Genomic DNA, 11850 nt, shown 5'->3' on the forward strand with positions numbered 1-11850 from the left:
ATGTGTGTGTGTGTGTGCATGTGTGTGTGTGTGTGTGTGCATGTACTGATCTGCATGGCGCTTCTGTGTGACTTTAAGTTAATTAGGGAGCGTGGCCAGTGGGTCCAAACTCCTAGCACAGTCCTAGGAGACGGCTTGTTTATTTACAGTTCATTTTTGAGACTTAATTGCAGCTGCAGCAGTTATTGATCTTAGAACAGGCATGGTGCCATCGATCTCCTGCTGTCCTCCAGTGGGTCAGGGACAATTCATCTAACTCCAAGCCAACAAACCTCAGTATTGTGCAGCAGGGGCCACACAAATGAAATGATATTCGGTCTCACCTAGATTAATGAAAGATCCAGCGCCAGTGTCCTGTCTCTGTGAACACTGTATGGCTTAAACTGTTCCAGGGAATAACTTCAAATTTGGCTCAAATGTTCAGGCTAAGGTCGAGGTCACTTGCAAACTTTTACTTAAACTCAAGGATGACTTGATCAGAAATTCAAGGTCCCTGCAACCTCCCTTTTTATTTTTTATTTTTTTTATCCACAACTCATGAATTCATGCACTAGTCTCTACAGTCTGGATATAAACTGCAGCTCAAGTGGTTGATGGAGGCATCACAGTAAAATGTTTTTTTTGGTTTTTTTTTTGTACAGTGTGTGAGTGAAACTTAAACATTTGTATGGTTCAGACTAATTCATCACATTCTCTGCCTGCAGGGGGCAAACAGCTTCCATGTGACGCGCACCGATGCAGATGGACGTCTGGGCTGAACACTGACGAGTGGAAGTGACAGATTCCTCTTCCTCACCCTCTTGCCCCAAACATCTGTCACACTGGCAATGTCAAGAGTCCCGAGTCCCCCTCCCCCTGCGGAAATGTCCAGCGGGCCTGTGGCCGAGAGCTGGTGCTACACTCAGGTGAAATGACTCTTGTTTCAGGCTCGCTGTCTATTGAACCTCGGATTAATGAATCTAAGCCTTTTCTGAATGTATTCTTCCTTTTAACAGATCAAAGTGGTGAAGTTCTCTTACATGTGGACCATCAATAACTTCAGCTTCTGTCGTGAGGAGATGGGGGAGGTCATCAAGAGCTCCACCTTCTCTTCTGGGGCCAATGACAAGCTGAAATGGTGCGTCAGAATGAGGGCTGCTTTGTTGCAAACATTTGGATAATCCCGCTCAGACTGACACACACAGATGTAATAATCTGTCTGATGGAAGGCCTTTCAAGCTGTTTACAAACAGTCAAGCAAACTGCTCAAATATCATTTCAGTTAGAGCCATCCAAGCTCTAATCTCTCAGAAATCTCTCACTGTGCATTCTCATGGAAATCCAAAAAAGCGTGGCTAACATTTCCTTATGTAGCATCCTAGCTTTAATCAGATTTCTTTTTAAAATCTCTTAATCTGTACAAACGTAACATAAATGTAGATTTATAACACAGGTTTAGCCTGATTTAGCCTTAATGAATGACCTCTAGTACAACTTCAATAAAAGAGCCTTATACACCAAAACAAAGAAATCATTAAGCTTTCCTGGTGTGCAACTTCTGCACTTTCCTTGCACAGCATAATAGTCTGGTTAGTAGAGCAGGGCGATATGACCAAAAATATTTATCACGATATACATTTGAAAATTTGCGATAACGATATAACTGATGATATAATTGACACTAGACAAAATACTTTACAATTCCTCAACTTTATTAGTGCAAAAAAACCCATTAATGTATTTTCACTTAAACAAGCAGCTGTTTTTATGTGCTTTAAAGTTATATAAAAATTTAACAGTGCAAATGCAAATTCATTGCTGACAGTTTAACCAAAAGGCGTTTCCAGTGGAAATTGGCCGACATATCCTGAGCACAACCATGTATAAAATCCACAAAACTTAAAAAGAGTTTATACACACACAATACGGTAATATTATGTTGAAGCGCAGTACGTATCACTCCGCAAGGCTCCTGCCTGCCGAGGGAGCAGCCGTAATGCTCGGACAATCCATCAAGCGGTGTAGCAAAGTCGTACTAAAACATTTGACAGATTTTTGAGCGTGTACGACATAAAATAGTTTCGAGGTCAGTAAACACAACCAGAGTTCATACATAAGGCACACGGGATTATGAGGGGCACTGTCGATTTTCAGAAAAATCAAAGGATTAATTTTAAGTGTGCCGTATTTTCCAAACAACACGGTAATAACGACGGCCCGCTAGCATGCTCTACCAAAAATAGTGTTTTGTTGTGTATCTGACGGACGAAAGCTAAACCAGTTCCACACCCCTGTCGTTGCAGCATTTTTACAAACCAATTCTGGTTCATCTGTTTCATTCAACGATCCGCTTTCGCGCTTCTCATTCTGCGTCGCCGCCATGTGCGTTTTACCCATATTCTATCGCGATATTTCATTTTCCTATCGTTGCCCAAAATTACACCGCTATTACCATGAACGGTATGATATAGCCCAGTCCTACTGGTTAGGAATGACACATACTAATAAGGGTTAATACATTTTTACATTGACCTTCTTGTTGAATCTTCTGTCCCCATCAGGTGTTTGCGGGTGAATCCCAAGGGCCTGGATGAGGAGAGCAAAGATTACCTGTCCCTCTACCTGCTGCTGGTCAGCTGTCCAAAAGCCGAGGTGCGTGCCAAGTTCAAGTTCTCTATCCTCAACGCCAAGGGAGAGGAGACCAAAGCCATGGGTGAGTACAGAATATTCAGTGAAACAGACACATTTTCAGATTTTGTAGGCGTTAATAATTTTTCTGCATTGAGCTTTTGTAAAATAGTTTCTTCTTAGACTTTCCTTATCGTGGCTTCTCTGTGTCTGCTCTGCAGAAAGCCAGAGGGCGTATCGTTTTGTCCAGGGGAAGGATTGGGGTTTTAAAAAGTTCATCCGGAGAGATTTCCTCCTAGATGAGGCCAACGGCCTTCTACCTGATGACAAGCTCACGCTCTTCTGTGAGGTACGTGGCTACATTTTGCTGTTGCCTTTTCTTTCTGACCTTGCATTTTTGACGCATTGCATTTCATTACATTTGTCCCCTTGAGGTGAGTGTGGTGCAGGACTCTGTCAACATTTCTGGTCAGAACACCATGAACATGGTAAAGGTACCCGACTGCCGGCTAGCAGACGAGCTGGGCGGCCTGTGGGAGAACTCACGTTTCACAGACTGCTCCCTGTGTGTGGCTGGCCAGGAGTTTCAAGCACATAAAGCCATCCTAGCAGGTACAAGCTTCTTCTTCATGTTTATATATTGAAATTTATTCAAGTTTTTGCTAATTAGCGCCATGACTGCAAGTTGTTCTCTTCCTGTTTCCTAGCACGTTCCCCAGTATTCAGCGCCATGTTTGAGCACGAGATGGAAGAGAGCAAAAAGGTAAACCCAAGGTCCCAAAGCTTTTCTTTTTTTCTTTTTTCTTTTTTAAATCCTCAGATTTTCACTGCCGTGATGTGAGGTTAAAACGAGTGAAGGATTGCGTGCTGTCAAATGGCTGCAGCACAGAGCCGTTTGGTGAAACTGAATGATAGCACAGCTGAAATGCAATTGTCCTGCCGATCTTGGGGGTCAGGATTCATCCTTCACTGACAAAGCTGCAGACGCACAGAATAGCTTTTTTTTTTTTTTTCCTTTTTCATTTTTGCACAGGTGAGTGTAAGAAGTGAGATTGCAGGAGTGGTTGGCATAAAATGGCCTTTATGAATTTATTAAATTACAGATAATACTGAATTCAGCCAAACTGAACTCTTTCAGTAATTTAACCACAAATGCCTATGGGTATTATTAAGTGACTGCTAATGTAGGTGTAAATAATGGATCACACTAGGCTGATACGCAAGACAGTCTCAAACTTACCTGATGACTATGCAAGTGCACTCCAAATATTTCAATAAAAAATGTTCTCTTGCTCATGTAAAGCTGCTTAATTACTGATTTCTGCATTTCAGCAGTATAAATAATTTTTATTAAGAATGAGGTCATTGTTTTTGACCCAGTGTGCTGATCTTCTCCTGGACCTGTGCCCTCTGAGCAGCTACATGTTAGACGCACAGTGGACTGTGACTGTGTTTAAACTAGATAAGCAGATAAATGATGCCATTAAATGTTTTTGTTTTGTTTTTTTTACCACTTGAGGTCAAAATCTGCTTTATTTCTAAATGTTTTTGAGCATCCTTTAACACAGTGTGTCTGGAGAACTGTAATGGGCTTTATGTTGGCCTTAGTAACGCTTCCTGTGATCACAGTTAGTTCAAAATACCACAGGTTCATTTCCTCTGTCTTGGTTTCCCTCCACTGGCTCTACGTTCATTTTTAAGATTCATTTTAAGATTTTATTATTTCTTTTTAAAACCTCTTAATGGATCAGCACCACTATATATATTTTTGCACGTGACCTGCTGAACTACATGTTCCTTGAGGTCGCTGAGGACCGGCTGAAAGTCCCAGAAACCTGTCTGAAAACCAGGGGTCAAGCTTCATCAGCTATCATCCCCAAATTATGGAATTATTTCCCTGTACATCTTTGCCTGTTTTCAAAAACGCATTTTAAAACTCATTTTTATTCCTTGGCTTTTAACTCGAGGAATAAAAAAAATGAGAAAGTGTGTTCTTACCCTCGTTTATTATTGTTTTATTGTTCTGTGGTGCTTTCGTGCTTTGTAACTCTTGGTTTTTAAAAAGTGCTTTATAAATAAAATCAGGATGGATTTAAATTTTTCTGGTGTGATACAAATGTGCTGTTGAAGTGCAGTTAAAGCTCATGTCATCAATGCTTCATTCAGTCTCCATCCCTTGTGTCTTGTCAGAATCGTGTGGAGATCAACGATGTGGAGCCCGAGGTTTTCAAAGAGATGATGTGCTTCATTTACACAGACAAGGCTCCAAACCTGGACAAAATGGCAGATGACTTGCTTGCAGCAGCTGATAAGGTAATATAAGAGTGGGAAGCTGCTACCCGACACTCTGTGGATGTGGGAAAGCCTGTTGCCTGTTTGTAACATGGCCACATACTCAGGATTTCTACAGTTTGAGGCACCTGCACGTTGAGGCCACAGAGCTCGTGCGTGACTAGTGTTGCTGTTGGCTTTCTGTGAACATGAATGGGATAAAATAAAATTACAAATGACTGAATTGGTAAAACTCAAATACAACGAGCCATTTTCTGGGGTTTTTAAGGCTCGGAAAAAATTTGATTTACCTGCCATTGGGGAGTAACCTGGTGTTCAGTGTCTTTCCCAAGGGCACCTTAACATGTGGGGATTGAACTGTCAACCGGTGCAATTAGTGGACAATGGAGGAATTTGAGCCCACTGAGCATGTGTATGAGAGACCTTTTGAATCGAGCCCACAGAGAGCTTGGATCGAATTCTGTTAAGAAAAAAAAAATCATTCGGGGGGGTTGTGACCCTCAGAAAAACTGCATTCATCAATTCACCCCACCTGCTTCTGCAGTGACTGTGGCTATAAAACAAAAGGGCTTTTTTACACAGTGTGCGTCACATGACCAGTGCAGAAGTTACTGTAATGAGGTTTGGATGCTACCACACAGCTCAGCACTGTTTCTGAGGGCTCTCTGTCAGTTTTTGGAGAATAATGAACAACTAAACATGAAATGTTTCATCTAACATGTTTTTTCCCTCCTTTCTTCTCTTGATAATCTAGTGCAGACAAAACCTTATACAACTACAGAGCTTATAGACTGTAATTAGTCCTAAGTATATTTTGCAGAGAGCTTTCAGAAATCCCTTGAGGTAAAGATAATTAGTTGCATTAATGCATGGCATGATACAAGTGTACCCAGTAAACCTTTTCCCAGTAAGACTTTATGATTTCAGTGAACAGTTGGATGATTTAACGCTGATCTCACTCCTCCATGACACCAAATGTGGAGCTGGCTTTGAGACAGTTTCCCTCAGAGGTCGAGCATTGAAATGTTTATATCCTACTCTCCTATTTATCTCTTTAAAGCATAATATATTTTATAGATCAGACCCCACTGACAACAAGACTAAACGAAGCTCTGTGTTTGAACACTGAAATGGTCAACTGTGACAGCAGAGACCACATAGATACTGATGGAGAAGAGGAAAATGCCAATCTTCTTGTATCCACTCTTTTACAGTATGCTCTGGAGAGACTGAAGGTCATGTGTGAGGACGCGCTGTGCACTAGCCTGTCTGTGGAAAACGCTGCTGAGATCCTGATCCTCGCTGACCTGCACAGCGCCGACCAGCTCAAAACGCAGGCCGTCGACTTCATTAACTAGTAAGTTGAAGAAAAAAGAGCTCATCGTCACATGCAATAGGGTTTCCAACACCTTTTTCACGCACTCGCAGGTCCTCCACATCCACTGTACATCCTGTCTCTGTCATGTCAGTATGGTTCTTGTCGTTCTTCTTTATCTTGGCATCATTACAGGTAGTACCTGAGCTCGCCTCATCTCTTGATGGCTCTGTGCCAGTTAGTGATTTTAATTTCACATATGCCCCCGTGGAGTGGTCTGCCTGATATTATTAAACCCTGCCATGGCTTTCATAGGGATCGGGGCAACCTGACTCCTCACTAGTCTGTTGTCACCTCCTCTGTTGACTGAAAGTGTGATATTAACACACGTCTGTGCTGATGGTGGGCTCAGATATTACTATTATCTTTCTTTTTTTTGTTAATGTAGGGCCGGGCGATGTGGCTCGACAAAACATGATTTAACAACATTTCTGCTAACATAATATAATATAATTATATCTTTTCAATATGGACTTCTTTGTCCCCAAAACATTTTTTCCATCAGAAGGATTCAAACTCGCTGTGTATCCATAGAAGCATAAATGAAGGGCGGATGTTGTATGATTGAGGAACTGCATTAGCATGTGATTCCGTTTAACTGCTACTATGTGTCCATTTAATTATTATTTATCAGGCAAAATGGGAGAATGAAAGAGTTTCAGTTTGCGGTACAAAAGAAAAACTGAGTCTGCTTTTGAATAGGAGACAACAGAATGAAGTGTATGGAAGCAAACGGCTAGTTCTGTGACCGTCAGGGCTATAGTCTGTATGTACAGGTGTGGCCAGATGTTTCCACAAGCCTATGTAATGGTGTTCCCAAAGCTCCGACCTCAACCCTGTTGAAAATTTGTGAGCTAAGCTTAAGAGCTGGGTTTATGCCATGAAACTACTCTGCCAAGACGATTCAGGCTGGATCATGCCAGAAGTTTGTTGATGGTTACCAAAAGGTGCAACTTGCTAAGGGACATTTAACCAAATATTAGTAGAAGGTATGTATATATTTGAGGCTGTATGTGTTATTTTCACCCTGTGTGGATTAGAAAAATCCAAAATTAAAATTTGTGCACCCATCTCTTTGTTTTGTTTTTTTGTTTGTTTTTGGGGGGTTTTTTTAGGCATAAAAGATGAGAACGAAATCATTAAAAATCATACAATTACCATTACGTTTACACTATGTTTACCTTTAACTGAAAGTGTAACAGTCTGTTGGGAAAATGCCCATCGCTTCCCTTGATCTGTGACCTCTGTGAACACTTCACTGATGACTTTGTGCTCTCACTACTTTCAGGTAATAATGAATAAAAAGTATATTAGAAAAAAAATTGCCACTATAATCTCAGTCATGATGTGGGATTACACCGGTTTAGGCTTCCAACTCTCCCTTAAGCTTTAGTTGAACTCCTGATTCTGGCTCCTACTTTAAGGATAAACATTTAACTGGAAATGGAGGTTTTGTATCTTTTGAGCACTATTGTAAACCAGCAGCTGGAGTCACCACAGCCCAGCAGTCATTCCTGTTATCATTCTTTGAAGTCTGAAGGCACAGTAATTGGAGTAATTGGAGCATTGTTGTGTAAATTTTCCACAAAGTCTGCATGATAACTAAAAATTGGCAAAGCCACGTTCACCATCTGACAGGGAAACTTCAGTCAATCAGCCTCAAGCGGACCTTGGCAGAAGTATAACACCTGTAAAATGGTTTCACGCAGTCTGTACTATTCACAGGAAAATTGGATCCAAACAATCTGCCATTATTTAGGATTTCCAGGTTGCCTGTCTGTACATTTGTTATGCATGTGTTTACTTAAGGAAAACTTGATTTGTAATCTTTTTTATTTTCTTCCTTTCTCATCTCATCCACCAGCCATGCTGCAGAGGTGATGGAGACAGCAGGCTGGAAGTCCATGGTGGCGTCTCATCCGCACCTGGTGGCTGAAGCGTATCGCTCCCTGGCTTCTGCTCAGTGCCCTTTCCTCGGACCCCCACGCAAACGCCTCAAACAGTCCTAACAGTCCCACAGGAAGGCATCCACACACACTCATACAAACTCACACCTTTGCACATACATGCACTCACAAAAACACACAGATCCCCCCCCAACCCTCAAACACACAGGGACAACCTTTCCCCCTTGCTGTTACCTACTACACTACCTACAGCCTCTCCCCAAATCTCCCCCTTCTGCCCCATCCAGAACCTGCTGTATTTAGTCTCTTCTAAAGATGGAGGGAAGGAGGAGGAAGAGATGGACGAGAGGGAGAAGTGGGATTGTTAAGTGGATGTTTTGTTGTTTACAAAGGAAAAAGAAAAACCCACAGCACCCTCTCCTTTCTCCTCGGCTCTGGTTTAGTGAGGTTTCTTTTCCGTGAATAAATCCAAAATCCTTGGTAGTTCCTACTTTGAAATCTGTTCAGGAGGAAGAACTGGACACATGAACCCAACAAGAGCCAACCGTTTTTGAAACTTGGAGGCTTGAAGGACTATTGCAGATAAGGTCTTTTAAGTGTCTATTTTATCACATGGCTTCTTTTTTTGCTCTGTTCTTAGTGTTTGGAGTAGAGCCGTGAGAGAAGCCCAAAGACTACAGGACACGTGGGCCTGTGAGGGACTAAAGAAGATGAAATGGGCCTTTCAAACTAGAAGACCCCAAGAAAGACAACCAAGGGCTAGTCAAAAAAACAAAAAAGAAGCAGCAACAGCAGATATGGGCCTAAAATCATCAAATTTTCCCAAAGAAAGTGGGGAAAACATTGCACTAAATTCACAGGTCACCCCCGTGTCAACCCTTACCAGCAGTAAAGTAGAAATACTGTAGGCAAGCACACATTGACGCAAGCTTCTTGGACTAGAGACCCAGCTGGACCACCAAGAACAAGTACCCTTTAAAAAGATTTATCAGCAAGTGACAAAAAAAACCAACACATGATCTCCCATGTAGAACTCTTCAAACTTCATCTGCATCTCTTTTCATTTGTTTTGTTTTGTTTTTTTTGTTTGTTTTTTAATTAGTGGAGAAAACCAGTTTAAAAAGGATACAGAAAATAGCAACGCACAACTGGATGTCATTCTTGGGGAAATTTGTTTTGTGTCTGGATCTCTTTGTAGCCCTTGAGAGAAAATGATGTCTAAGGTGTAGACAGACAAACCTACTAGAAGACAACAAAGGGAGGTTAAGAAATGGTTACATTAGAGTCCGATAAGGCGTGTCGATGTTATTTTATGAGAGGTATTTTTTTTCCCTCAAAAATGTTATTTCTATTTTTTTTTCATAGGAATTTGTACAGACACCAGTGCTTTTGAAGCTGTGTTTAAACAAAAGCATTTTCAACAGAGAAATTCTTTGCAGGCATGAAGACTGAAGGGAAATGAAATTGAAATGAACACGTTTTAATGTTCAGAATAGACATAATGTGAAACACATGCACACCAAGGTAAAACCATATGAAATACATTTTTGAAGTTATCATTTTAACCTGGTGAAAAATGGTAATTGATAGAAGGAACCATTGTTGTTTCTTTCCTGTAGATATCGCTGAATATGAGAAGTGACACTTAGTTGTTGCCATTTTTTGTTCCCAAAAGAATAAACCACAACTATTTTGTATTGAATGCAGTGCAAGCTTTGTCTGGGTATTTCTCTCTGAGTTATGTATGTTGTAGTCAAACGTTTGCTTAAAGGCACATAAATCTCCAAAGGAAAGAGAATTTGTGGAGTTTTGCCACAGAAAAATATTTTGAAGTGAGCACAGACTTTATCCTAAATGTCTTAGACCGTTAGCTATTAATTATTATATATAGACTATATTCTGTCTCCAATACCCAAATTCTGGCAGATGTTGTTGCAATCTATTATTACTCACTGTATAGCAGCTTAGGAGAACAATAAATCATAGATATTGTTCATAACAATGGACGGTATAAAAGATATGTACAGTCAAGGTAAAAAGAAGTATTAAGGTTTTACATAACAGATGTTGTGTAACAATAATCTGATCCATAGGTCTTGTGGTTGGATGAACCGCAACACGTGACGTATTACACAGTGTCATTTTTTTAAAATTTAAGACTAAGTATACCTCTTGCTTCCATAAGAATTTACAGGGTAAGAGGCAACCAGGTGCTGGCAATTTAGCAAATGTATTGAATGTGAACATTCAATGCAGTGCAACACTGAGAAACTGTGGAAAGGAAAAATAGAAATTAAAAAACAAACCCAAGAGTTAGGTGTCACCCAAATTTCATGACATTACTATTAGAAAGTGTGGCTTGTTTTAAAGAATTTGCAGGAGCACACCTTTTCTCTCTAAAAAGAACATGGCAGCACAGCCAAGTCTCATCTAACCAAACCACGAGACTTTGGCAAAAAATCTTTTGAACAGTGGTATAGATTGGCCATAATGCACAGCGCCATGTTTGGTGAAAATAACAGCATATAAGAACAAACACCTCAAAAAAACTGTCAAGTACAGTGGTTGATGGGCGATGCTTTGGGCTTTTTTTGCAGCCACAGAATTTAAGGACTTTGCAGTCTGAGTAAACCATCTACTTGAAACCAAACGCAATAATATTGAGCCCAGCAACAAAGCGGCAGAATGACTGCATTTTTTTTCCTAAAGTGCTGGATTACCCTTGCAGGAACTTAAGAGAACTGTATAAGCAATCTCAAAAAGCAATCTGAAAATCTCAAACTGAAGGGGGGGGTACTGTCTTTGTTGCTATGACGATATTCTCTAGGCCTGACAAGAGAAACCAACAGGAAATACCTTAAACCAACAGGGGACATTAGATTGCACAAAGAACATTTAGTCCATTTTTTAAAAAGTGTTGTTCACTGTAATTGTCAGCAAGGAGAATTATCTAGGTTAGTTTGCGATTTCAAATCACTCTTATCCATATATTATTTTCACTTTACTGAAAACTTCCTGGTGCCGCCCCTGCAGAGAAGCTGAAATCAAATGTCTGCATAGAACTTTAATATGTCTTTGGTAGTGGATGGTCCTCCCACCACTCTGTCCTTGCTAATTTAGAAAAAGCAGTATGCTGCATAGGATGCTGAGACTCCGTAATATGGTTGACTGCACTTGCAGCTGTTGACAGAAGCGTTCTCCCTGCTGTTTCCAGCCACTCCGGGAGCAGCTGGAAACAGTGGTGGATGGTGAGGGGTGTCTTTAACCTCTGTCACCTACTTAATCGAGTTAGCGGCCTGTGTCTGGGTCATTAAACATCCATCTGCCCGGCAGAAAAGGTTAGTTGCCAGTGCCTTGAGTGCAGTGATCGAGCAGATGTGTTTAATTGCACCTCCTGAACCGTTTCCTGAACCATACCCCTGCACTCTCGCGTGCACCTTAGTTTCAATCTGAGCCACTCTGGGTTTAAACTGCAGACACAGTTTAACAAGGTTATAAGACTGAGGTTTATTCAAAGACAGTCTGACATGCCTGTTTAACCTGCCAGCTGTTCAAAGATAATGCGAACCTGCACGTGTGGGCAACGACAAGCATACTTTGTTAGCAATGGAAAGCAAGATGTATTGGAATAACACAAAGCTTAAACCTGTGCGCTTCATCTTTTATAGC

General features: G+C 40.9%; 1 protein-coding gene across 1 annotated transcript in view; it reads left to right on the forward strand.

Moving 5' to 3' along the window:
* Positions 1–9887, forward strand: part of LOC102197715 (speckle-type POZ protein) — a 17489-nt gene extending 7602 nt beyond the window's left edge. Inside the window, exons 2-10 of the mRNA XM_005749303.1 lie at positions 705–905; positions 996–1117; positions 2541–2692; positions 2829–2956; positions 3042–3219; positions 3315–3370; positions 4798–4920; positions 6114–6256; positions 8139–9887. Of these exons, the coding sequence (XP_005749360.1) occupies positions 828–905; positions 996–1117; positions 2541–2692; positions 2829–2956; positions 3042–3219; positions 3315–3370; positions 4798–4920; positions 6114–6256; positions 8139–8283 (1125 nt within the window). The 5' untranslated portion in view covers positions 705–827 and the 3' untranslated portion in view covers positions 8284–9887. The remainder of the gene's footprint in view (positions 1–704; positions 906–995; positions 1118–2540; positions 2693–2828; positions 2957–3041; positions 3220–3314; positions 3371–4797; positions 4921–6113; positions 6257–8138) is intronic.
* The last annotated feature ends 1963 nt before the right edge of the window (positions 9888–11850 follow it).

Source organism: Pundamilia nyererei, unplaced genomic scaffold, assembly GCF_000239375.1.
Source record: "Pundamilia nyererei isolate P.nyererei 1_Seehausen unplaced genomic scaffold, PunNye1.0 scaffold00240, whole genome shotgun sequence".
NCBI lineage: Eukaryota > Metazoa > Chordata > Actinopteri > Cichliformes > Cichlidae > Pundamilia > Pundamilia nyererei.